At 42.5% G+C, this 12096-nt stretch overlaps 1 protein-coding gene across 1 annotated transcript in view; it reads left to right on the top strand.

Annotated features, from left to right (window-relative positions):
* Positions 1 to 5039: 5039 nt before the first annotated feature.
* The window catches only part of LOC103260803 (exostosin-2), a 64006-nt gene continuing 56949 nt past the window's right edge, over positions 5040 to 12096 (top strand). Inside the window, exons 1-3 of the mRNA XM_008058453.2 lie at positions 5040 to 5105; positions 6045 to 6239; positions 10908 to 11097. Of these exons, the coding sequence (XP_008056644.2) occupies positions 5040 to 5105; positions 6045 to 6239; positions 10908 to 11097 (451 nt within the window). The remainder of the gene's footprint in view (positions 5106 to 6044; positions 6240 to 10907; positions 11098 to 12096) is intronic.

The raw sequence follows: 12096 nt of genomic DNA, 5'->3' as shown, positions 1-12096 counted from the left end.
TTTTATTATATTTTATCCTACATTTCTATGCGTTTTGTAGCAAGAGGAATTTAAAAAGGAAGACTCCATCTGTATTACTTTCCAGTTTGTTGAACTGGTCCATTGTTTCTCCAAAAACAGATTCTTTTTGCCCTTTGGGTTCAGGCGTTTTTTTGGCAAAGAAACAGAGATAAAACATCGCAGACAAAACATGTGCCTTCTTGGAATTCCAGGGAAATTAAGAGTTAAGAAATGCCTCCCTTGTAGAGGTTGTTCTTTCCACTCTGTGTCCAATTTACTGATGGTGTTAGACTCCTGTCAGCTCAAAACTATATAAAAACTTTGTGTTTTTTGGTCATAACTGTGTTGGTGTTTTGAGTTTGGATGCCATAAGCTATAATTGAATCATTCCCAAGAGTTCCTGTCGACCAAGCCTGAAGTCTTCCCCTGTACCATAGCTGACCTCTTTAGCACAGTCACAAGCTGCCAACACATACTTTTATGCCAGGCCAGAGAATGAACTGCTCTTTCAAACTGTCAGAGTTTTTCAAGTATGGGAGAGTCAGATGAAGTTGTAAATTTGTTTCACCTAGTAGTTGTAGCTTAAACCATCATTAACTTTCTTGGGCCTGCCACGGTGGCCTATACCTGTAATCAGCACTTTGGGTACTTGTGGTGGAAGGATTGCTTGAGGCCAGGAGTTTGAGACCAGCCTGAGCTATGTAGTGAGACCCTTTCTCCACAAAAAAATACGAAAACATTAGCCAGGCATGGTGGCACACATAAGTAGTCCCAACTACTCAGGAGGCTGAGGTGGGAGGATCTCTTGAGCCCAGGATTTTGATGCTGCAGTGAGCTATGATCATGCTACTGCACTCTAGCCTGGGCAACAGAATGAGACCCTGTCTCAAAAAAAGAGAAGAAGAACATTCTTGGACATTTTGTCATTGGTTTATAGATAACCTTGTTTGTTTGAATCAAATAGGTTACTACTTTTTTCACTGAAGCTTTTCTTTTAGGTGTTTGAGGATTGTATGTTTGAGGACCATGTCCTAAGAATAATCCAAGTATTTTTCACTATCGTGAACTGTTATTTTTAATATATCCAATTATAAACTTATGAAATCAATGGCATGTTATCGTTACCAGTATCTTAAGTGATCATTCTATAGATGTATTTCGTGAAATTTATTACTTGCAGGCTGCTGCAACTCATGAATTATTAAAAGTATCAACATGGGGAACCCTGTCTTTCCTCATTCCAGATCCTTTTAATATGGCTTATGTTGCCCCATTTCACTGGCTTCTGTCCATCCCACTGATGGAAGCTGCAGCCAGATGAGGGTTCTTGTAAATGACTGGCTTTCTTTCCAAGCAAGAGGGGGATGAAATATCAACTTTTCCCTCTACTACCTGAAAAGCAATCAGTGGCAACCCTTCGTGCTCTTCTTGACAGCAGTTTGGCTTTGTTGAGGAGGGATGGGCACTTAGCCAAAGTGAATTTCAGTGCCTGGAAAACCTCAAGTAGCTGAAGCCCAGATAATACCAAGAATTTCCAAGAGGCATTCAAATGGGTTTAACCTGTGAGCCTTCAGTAAACGAACTGTGGCTCAGAAATTTCTAGCCTGCACGTTTTGATTTCTTCTTCCTAGTGGTGATCCATCTGAGTGACTTAAGGTTACTTACAAATCTCTCTTTGCAACAATTTGCTCCTCTGTAGGACTGGGTTTAGAAGAATAGTGCAACCATTAGCAGCTGATAACTAATTTCTATTTAAGGCCATTGAAAAGGACACTTTGCAATCAAACCTGAATTCAAGACCATTTATTAGAAGAAAATTTCTTCTCTCTTTGAAATTCTTTATTCTTATCTGTAAAATGGGAATAATACTTATTTCGCAGGATTGTTCTGAGAAATTAGTGATCTGTGTAGAAGCATTTTGTAAGTGGCATAGTGCTGTAAGACGCAAAGTGTTATTAATCATAAGACTGCTCATGTAATGCTTGTCACCTGGGAACATAAAGTTTAGAATTGGATGGGACTCTGGAGAGGAAAATTGAAAGTATAGGAGGGCATTTGGACCCAGATAGGTCCCGTCATGTATTTTCTGTTGTTTACTCGTCACAGCCTCAAAAGTAGCATTCTGTTAGTTCCATGCTCATATGCGCAGATGAAAGAAATGAGACAGATTTTGTTCAAGGCCTACCTCCTTATCACCTCAGGTTTTACATGAGGAAGTGGAAGGTTGAAGAAATATGGTGACTTTGTGTAATCTGGAGATTCTGTGCTCATCATTCCTTCTATAATACTTTCATGTTTTCATATAACTGTTTTCATCCTGCACCAACACTTAGCCCCCAAATTAAATAGGAAAACAATGGCATATAAGTAAATCAGCAGTGAAAATAAAGAGACTTTTGTCTCTGACTTTATGATGGATTAGATATGCCAAGTGACCGTCCTAAAATACTGAATGAAGTATTATAAAGCAATTTTAGCCCATGCCGAGCTGGCATGGAAACAAGGTATATACTGACCCAAATCAAAGTGAAAGTGGGTATTCTGGAAGGTGAGTGACCGAAATCAGCTTTGTGGTGGAGATCTTTGTAGAGTTTGCTGATCTGGAACTTTGACCTGATAACTGTATGAAACAGGGGACAGGGATCCAACCAAGTTGGGGAATCCCACAAGAACTTCCTAAATAAAGCTAGGAAACTAAAAGTATATTTTCAGTGAGAGGGTAAAGAAGGAGTACACCTGTCTGTATTGACTCTGGTGCTGAGGACTGCACCCACATGGGATGCGGTCCAAATTCATACTATAGTTATCATCCAAATAAACCTTAAGAAGGGAATTTAATTGAAAGTGGCTCTGAGTTGATAGGAACCAACAGAAGCAGACACAAATTCTGTCTTAAGGAACTTATTTTCAGTCCAGGTCTCAAGTGATTCTTATAAGTTTAGTGATTGAGGAAAATTAGTAACTCGTGATAAAAAAAACCCCACAAAACCATAAAGACAGACCTATAAGGACTTCCAGTTACTAGAGTAGATTATTAGATTCAAAGAAAACTATTCAGAATGTTACCCAGAGAGACAGAGAGCTGGGAATATGAAGAAGAAATGAAGCGATGTGTAAGACAGGGAGAGGGCCCAACATACATCCAATCTGAGAGAGAAGGGAGGGGGAATGGAGAGAGACCCTTTGGAAAGGATCAAGACTGAGAATTTTCCAGAATTATTCAATGACACTAGGCCTCAGATCCAGGAAGACCAGCAAACCACAAGCAGGATAAGAAAAATAAACTTATAGCTGGTAATCATAATGAAACAAGAAAAAGAGAAGATCTTAAAGCCATCTGTAGGGAGAAGACAGAGTAGTGACAGAGATATTTGGCCTGCTGTTGTGGCCCTGAGTTCGTCTCTATGACTTGGTTTCCTTGGCTATGAGAGAGTCACAGTACCTATGAATTCAGTGCATCCAAATGTGGTCAGATGCATTCCAGCTCCACCATATGGAAACTCATCTATGAGCAAATTACCCTAAGCCGTTTGCAAGAATTCTAAGTTGATAATTTACTGTCTTACTTGGTTGAGTCTGAAGCCCCGGGAGGATTTCTTACCTGGGTTTTCTCCATTTTTCATGTGTCTGTTTAATGTGTAGTCAGATTTGGCCTTCGTTGCTATTTTTGTTTTTCAGAACAATCAGTTACTATTTGAAAGCTAAATGAATTAGACATGCAGCAGCAGGCAGACAGTCTTGTCCTCAGATCTTTTCTCCTTGAGCCAAGAGATGCTGCTTGAAGACGTCAGGTCTCTGATTCTCCAGTTTCCCCAGGGCAGCGCGTGCCTGGGAGAGTGCTGTGCTGTGGGCAGTTGGGGCTACAGAGCTTTAATGGTTAAGGCAACGTGGGCTGCATTACTGATTGCCCCTTTCAGATCTCGCAGTAACGATTAACATAAATATCATCTCACCATTTTGGACAGGAGACACCACCCTTGTGCGCGTTAGTAACATGATGCTAATGCTTAACCCTTGCATTGCTTTGCTTCAAAGGCCCTGGCCAATAGCCATTGATAGGGAGTCTCTTTGAACCTAGAGGAGAAATGAAAGGGTTAACTCCTTTTGGTTTTGCCCTTTGACCACTTCAGGATGAGAGGCATGATGAAATACTTTTCAAAGTCTTCAGTGGAAACACATCATGCATAATTGGAGCAAAAAGGTATAAATCAAAGCTTTTTTTCCCCTTTTAGTCTGGTAATTCATAATTGAAACCACATTGAGGTAAAGGTTGATAACTTTCAAACAAGCAAGAAAACTGCCTTTTCTATCAAGGTAGGAATAGGTAAGACGGCTCATTACTAGAGGCTCAAAAGCTTCGCATAACAGGCCTGTCCCCTTCCCTTCCTTCCTTCTCACTTTTCTGCTTAGACAAAATGCCTTCATTTAGGTCAAATATGGGTTGACTCAACTATCTGCTGATATCTCTTATTTTCATATGAAATTATACATAATAACATTTTAAAAGTCTCTGATACGGTGGGTAACTAAGAGAATTTTGGGTCCTCCTGTATGGCAGCTTGATCTCTCCTGTGCTGCGGTTTGGTTTGGTTTAGGTTGAAATAGTCCTTCAGTTAATAGTGAAATGTGGTCTTCCTCATTCTTGATTCTACAATCCCTGAGGAGCTCCAGCAAGAGCATTTCAGAATGGCTAGCAAAGGCCATATGAATACCACCTTTCTGTTTTCTGTTTGGTAGCCTTGGCTAGAATGTCTTTGGTCAGGCTCACATAGGGCTCAACTACAAAAAAGCATAGCAGGTTTGCAGAAAGGGCCCAGACAGCTTCCCAAGTATGGGATTGCCAAAGGCACAACTGGTTGCTTGAGTGTGAATCTCTTTCCTGAAGGAGAAACCCCTTTGCACTGGTGGTTGACTTGAAGCTTAGTCTCCCAAGCCTTTTCCTTCAAAGCATCCTGAAAGCTGAGCCCACAACTCCTTCTGCCTCTTGGTCTGCACACCACCAGCTCCATACACCAGGGCTTTCCAGAATACGTGACACGATGGAGCTATTCTACAGTTGGCACCGTGACCTGACAGTTCTTGTGGCTGTTAGCGATCACTTTTATGTAATTGCAATTTAACAATGTAGGATTTCTTCCTGGAGCTTCGGTAATGAATCTGTGTTGTAGGAGTGAGAAGCAGAGTGGGAGGAGGGGCAAGAGATGCACAAGGCGCTTTGGCCACAAGCCAGTGCTTGGTCAGAATAATGCACACCACTCTTGGCATTTCCTCCCGTCTGAACGAATGTTTCATCGAGTATATTTGAAAATTGCTCACCAAGTCTTCGAAGCTGCAGCCGTGTCGATGGGCTTTGCCCCTTTCCAGCTCTCTCTGCCAAATGCCTGTTTCGTGCCCTGTCTTGCCATCATGGAGATTTAATCAGGCAACTGAGTTAATTGCCAGCATTGTTTGCCTTTTCCCTGGCAGAAGCTGGAGTCTTGAGTAAATTATGGAGGTTTAAATTTGCTGGATTTCCTGCAGAAAGTGGGGTCAAGAGGTCCCAGACTGTAGACACTCTCTTTGGTCAGCCGGCAGGGGGTTAGTTCTTAAAGGTATTTCAGAGGTGACTAAATGCCGTTTTTGAAACACCCCTCCCCAGTAACCTTTTTTCCTCTGGGGGTTAGTTTGTTGACCTTACCCTCGCGGAGTGCAGTGTCTGTGTGAAGGTCTACGCCCCAATTCAAGCTGCCTTTCTCCACACTGTCCCTGAGCTCCGAAGGCAAACAGGACTGTGTTTGAGGAGGGGAAAGCCAGTGGCACCGAAGCCTGGTTGCAGGTCAGCGTTTCCTATTTATGACCGTTTGAAATAGAACATAGAGGGAGCTGTGTTAAGTTGCCTCTAAAACAATACTCAGGAAAAGAAAGTTTCAAAAGAAACAAACAAAAGAGCTACCCTGTCACTTCTAAAAATTTCCCGTCACTCAAGGCTTTTCACAATGGGGCGTTAGCCTGCCTGCGTCTGAGTTTCTCTCCCTCTGCCCTCCGTCCTTCCTCCCTTCTCCCAGCCCTCTGTGACCTGCCCTGTCGATGGATCTTTGCACTGTCTTGCTGGCGAACCTTTGCCCAAGCCTCTCGCCTTGCCCCTTGCTCCTCTGGTCAGCCCTCTTGTTCTTGACGACCCGCTTCACTGGCGCCCTCCTCCTCTCTTCCAGGTGATTGTGTTCACTATGGAACACCTTCAGCTCCTTGTTTTCCTACTTGTGAGTTTGCATTGCATCTTTTTCCTAGCTGTCTTTCCCACCAGATTATGGGTATTTTGAAAGGAATCTTTACATCTTTAACACTGTCGCGGCCTTAGAGTAGATATTCAAGAAATGCTGACTAACTGAATGAGTACCAGAAAGAATGCTAGTGGGAATGATTGCTGAATCACTAATGCCAGTGTTTTAGCAGGCAAGAAGAATACCAGCTGAGAAGAGCTGGAAGTGTTCTGCATTTGTTTTAAACAACTGTTCACGGAGTGGAGACCTCTGTGTGGAGCCCTCTGCTAAGTGTTTGTGTGTGTAATCTCATTGACTCATCACTCCCCTAGGAGATAGGTAATACCATGAGCTCTGCTTTACAGATGAGCAAACTAATATTCACATAAGTAACTTTATACATAGTCACAAGACTAGGAAATGACAAGGCCCACGTTCAAGCCTTCCGTAAAATAGTCCTGTAAAATCATATACTTCTTCAGAACACTTAGCATAATACTTGATGAGTACTTCTCAAATGAACTAACTGGAAATCATTTCAAAACTCATAACTCCACACATGTGAGTGCATATCATCTGTTCATATCTATTCATAAGGAGGATGGTTAGAACACGGCCGGGACCATTTGGATTTAACTTACTTATTTTTTAACAGGTTTTCATTGACTAGCACTAGGCACTGTATTAAGTTCTGGGTGTTTAAGGCTCCTGCCTTCCTCAAACTTTCAGGATAGCTAAAATATAAAGAACAGGAAAAGAGAAAACCGTGGAAATAAAAACAGTGTAGTTAGAGAGAAAGAAGTGGAGAGAGAGAAACCAGGTAACCAGTACCTTAAAGCATGATGGATTTCACTTAGAACTCTTGTTCTGGAAGGGACTTCGAGGCTGGTCGGCTACCGCCCAGCCTACTTTTTAAGCCCAAAGAAATTGTTATTCACACAAGGTCACCACTGGCTACATTTATTGAATACTTGTACCTGCCAGATACTTTACATATATTACCTCCTTTACGTTAAGTCATACTGCCTAGAAAGGTAGTAGTATTATCACGATTTTATAGATGGGGAAACTGAGGTACAAGAGAAATTAAGTACCTTGCCCAGGTCACAAAGTTGGTAAGCGGAAGAGCCTGGATTCAGAGGAAGGACTTGTGATTCCAAAACTGACTCCACACATGCCAGCTCACTCTGGAAGTCATCTGCTTCAAGACTGGTGGCGTGTCCTGCAGTACAGAGCCAAGCCTGTGTCTGAGTAAATACATGCCCAGTAGTATATGTGTTGCTTCTGTGTATTATGGGAGTGTGTCGGCAGTGTTCCCATCCTCCGTAGACTTTTTTCCATCTCGGTCTATACCCCACATGCTTCCCCGGTTCCCAGGCTTGATTTGGGATACAAGTGGACAGTGTGGAAAAAGTAAAGTTACTGTCCACTTCCCAGCCAGCTATCCCTCTACCTCCCCACCAAGTGGAGCTGGAATACAGGATGGGGTCAGGCCGGGTTTCTTGCCAGAGACTCTGGCTCCTTCCCCCAGCAGCTCCTTGAAACCAGAGCTGTGGTGCCTTCCAGGGGTGCCTCGGTTTGAATGCCAAGGTGCTCGTTTTGTGAATGCAAGCTTTGCTTCTCTTGGGGAATTTTCCTCGTCTTAATGTCATAAAAGCATTTAGTGTGTTGGCATTCTCCCTTCTCCTGAAGAACAGACCTCATTCTGTCAGAGTTTTAATCGTTTTTCCTTCTGTGTGAGTGGTATATTTACCTTTTTTAATTTATGTACTCACTTGTGTCAGTGTCATATATTTGGTGTGTTTTTGTTCCGTGGACTCTCTGAAATCACAGTGTTTGGGGTGGGTTCTTGCTTATTGGCTCAGTCTTGAGCATTGTGGGCCAAGAACTTGGAGGACTTTTGTCTTAGAGAAGAGCTACAAGTGGTAAACCTGGAGTTCCCCACACTTCCACTTTCCGAAGTCTATAAAATGGTGATTTTTGCCTGAACTTGTTCTGAATGTATTTGAGGAGGGCATGGGAAGGGCTGTGAACCACTACTGTCTGGTGTTCTGAAATCAGTCTGCCTGGGCTGTGTCCCAGTTCCCTCACTTGCAGGTGATATGACCTTGAACACCATTCACTGTTTCCAATCCTACAATCTCATCATCCGTAAAATGAGAGCACTAGCTGTCTCTGGCTTGGGAGTTGTCGTGAGTCTCAAAGGAGATAACATGTGTCAAGTACCGTGCCTACCGCTTGGTAGGTGCTCAGTAAATCTTGACAGTTTCAATATCACATATTAAATTATTGTATACACTTTTTTATTTTTTTTTGAGTTGGAGTCTCACTCTGTCACCAAGACTGGAGTGCAGTGGCCGCTCCCGGCCACCGCAGCCTCCACCTGCTGGGCTCCGGCGATCCTTCCGCCTCAGCCTTCCAAGTAGCTGGAACTACAGGCGCGCGCTACCACGCCCGGCTCACTTTTGATTTTATTGTAGAGATGAGGTCTCACCAAGTTGCCCAGGCGAGTCTCGAACCCGCAGGCTCAGGCAATCCACTCCCAAAGTGCTGGGATTACAGGCTGAGCCATGAGCCCGGCTTGTATACACTTTTTTAAAAGATTTTTTTGTCTGCTTTCCATTTAAAATGGTGTTTTTCAAGTGAGCACTAGTGAGTATTGTGTTGAGAGGAGTAGGCGAGAGGGTTGGGCTTGGTGATGGCAGATAGACCGTGAAACATCCTGGGAGGTCTACAGTGCCCTTAAGTATAGGGCTACTCACTGACTCTCGTTTCCTTGAAAGGCAGGAGGGAATGAAGAAGGCAATTTGGGGGAGAAAATGCAAAAGGGTTTCTAGAAATATAAACAGATGATAGGGTACAAACACTAAAATTCAGGCACCTTCCTAAGACAGGTTAATGTCACAGTTCAATGTCATGGACACAAAGGTCAACATTGAGAAGGTGGTCTTTCCTATTGTGCCTCTTGGTTGTGAAATCTAATTATAGCATGTTGTGGACATTTTGGTTTTAATATCCTGATTACATTAGGACTCCAGGAATCCCATTCACTCTCCCTGAGTTCCCATCCCATGTGTATTCCATGTGTTTGTGTACATTTCCTATCCCGCACGGTTACATCTGGCAAACAGCTGTTGTCATATATGTGGTGATGGGTGTCCATCAGTGTTATGGGTGAGCTGATAGGGAACCTTAGGAATCCCAGAATGAAAAAGCCTTCAAGGAAGTATAAGGCAGCCAGAATAACGGAGAGGACATTTCATACCTTCTAGTAGAGACGGAGTTTGGTCCTGAGCTTTTCCCATGATAACATGAATGTGAGTATCATCATTAATACTACTCAATTGTCCATTTAAAATGGTTAAAATGGCATATTTCTTTTTATATATATTTTTAACACAGTTTTTAAAAATTAATGTAATATACCCAAAACCATTGTACTCTTTAAATGGGTGGATTGTGTGGTATATAAATTATATCCCAATAAAACTGGTAAAAAATATAAGAACATTTTAATAATCTTTTCTTAGTATCAGTGCCAAAATATTTTACTTACATCGCTGCATTGAAATTATTTAATATTTTAATGATGGCAAAGAGATTGAATTTCTTTCATTACCTTTTAAACTTTATTTTGAGAAAGTTCACACTTACAGAAAAGTTTTAAGAATTGCCCAGTGAACTCACATACTTATCACCTACATCCACACACTGTGCTTCTTTTTTGTTTTTATTTGGTCTTTTATCTTTTTTAGAATTCAGTGTGCTGGCTACTTATTCCTCAAATCTGAAAATTCATGCCTGTCACACCTTTTGTACTGAGAACCTGTTAATTCCTGGGTAGATTCACTTCTTCCATATTCTGTGTTTTCTTTTTCTGGAACCTCCTATTAAATGGATGTTGGACCGCCTAGATTTTTTCCTCTTTTCTATCCTACTTTTTATCTCTGTCTCTTTGTTCACTAGTCTGGAGTATTTTTGTCATCTTTATCTTGCAATCTTACCCTTTAAAAAAATGTTAAACTATCATGTTTTTAATGTCCAAGAGTTCTTTTACTTCTTCAATAGATCTTTTTAAACAAAAATAGAAATTTGTTTTCATTTCAAGGATGAAAAATCTTATCTCCCTGAGGACACAATTTGTTGTTGATACTGTTTTAATTTCCTTCTGCTGTTTCTAGTATCTCTGTTTCTTCTGAGTTCCTTTTTTGCTTTGTTCATTTGCTTTCTGTCACTCATGCAGAAGATGCTCTTGAAATGTCTGTGGTTCTGGAATCTGTTCATGATTAAGAGGGAGGTCCTAACAAGCTGACCAGCAGTTCTTTGTGTGAGGGCCAGCTTTCTGCCTGGAGGGGAGTGCTTTGAGCACTGAAGGGGGAAGAAGGCTCCCGCCATCCAGGAGGCATGCTTTTCATGTGTCATGTTTAACTAGAACTCTCTTCTCAGCTTCAAAAATTGTCAGCTCCTTTTTCAGTGGCACCGGAGCCCAACTTAATTAAAGGGAGTCTATGCAAATTTTGAGGAGGAGAAGACTTTGAACCATTGCTTGGCTCTAGGACTGGTTGTGATAGAAGCCACCAGGCCTGCCACAGTCAGCTGTGCAGACGAGATTGGCTAAACCACACTGTTGCAGCTGCTGCTCTGACCTGTGAATCTGTTCTCTCGCAGAAGTGGGGCAGCGTGAGCAACCCACTCTTCCTCCCGCTGATCCCACCGCAGTCTCAGGGGTTCACCGCCATCGTCCTCACCTATGACCGCGTGGAGAGCCTCTTCCGGGTCATCACTGAGGTGTCCAAGGTGCCCAGTCTATCCAAGCTGCTAGTCGTCTGGAATAATCAGAATAAGAACCCTCCAGAAGGTAAGATGACTGAGGAAGTTGTGTGCTTGGGAGAGGGCCTGGTTTGGACTTCAGTGTACCTCTCAGCTAGATTGATTTTTGGATGGCCAACTGATTCGCATCCTTTGTTTTAAATGAATTTTCCTGCTTTCTCAACAGCAATGCCATTTCTGCAGCAGCATGACCCCAGTTTTCTTAGTCTTCTCATTCTTGTAGGGTGGCCTGTCTAACTCTGAGCCCCAGCATACTCTATAGCCACAAGAGTTTGAGGGCTTAGGAATCAGTAGGATCAAAGGCCATCAGCTTAGGGAAAACAGATCTCAGCTTCCCTCAGCCATCCCAGCTGGTGTGTTTACATGAAGACTCAGTTTAAAAGGCGTTTGTTTTCTCCTTTTTTATCTCTGCTCTGATACTGTGCTCTCCTTCAAAAAAAAAAAGTATTGCCTCACCTCTGATTGGGAAAGTCAGTAGCAAAGCATACCCTGTCCAGACTTCACGTCAGTCCTTACAGGGAGCAAGCATTGGAAGCTCCCATTAGTTCATCCTTAATCACTTTGTTCCTGGCCTTGGCCACCCCTGTAATCCGCTGGCTGGCAGCTAGGGTTGAGGACTGTTTGATTAATTGGATTTGTTTTTAATTCGGGACCCATAGAGTGTGTTCCACCTGCATTTAGTTTCTCATTCACTCTGTCTATTACTGATCCTAATCCCAGGGACTTCAAAGCCTCTGCCATTTATAGCCTATTAAAGCCAGGAAGTTTCTGATGGATTAGAGCGAGGAATGAGTTTGAAGTTTGTAATGTGCACCACTGTCACCGATAAGGTCTAGTTTATGGCCTGGCAGTAGTAGCTGCACTTTTTATGGCTGGTCCCTTTTAATTGGTTATACTGAAGTTGGATAGCCAACCCTGGAGACTACTAGTGGTAGATCTGCCGTCTAGGCTGGAAGAAGACCACGACCCTGCTCTGTTAGCAAATTAGAATTTCCTCAAGAAAATCTTTTGTTTCTCCTGAGACATT

This window comes from Carlito syrichta, unplaced genomic scaffold (genome assembly GCF_000164805.1).
Source record: "Carlito syrichta isolate Samal-C Ts95f unplaced genomic scaffold, Tarsius_syrichta-2.0.1 Scaffold303344, whole genome shotgun sequence".
Lineage (NCBI taxonomy): Eukaryota > Metazoa > Chordata > Mammalia > Primates > Tarsiidae > Carlito > Carlito syrichta.
The sequence above is the reverse complement of the archived record's forward strand: the minus strand, read 5'-3'. Positions and strand labels throughout refer to the sequence as shown.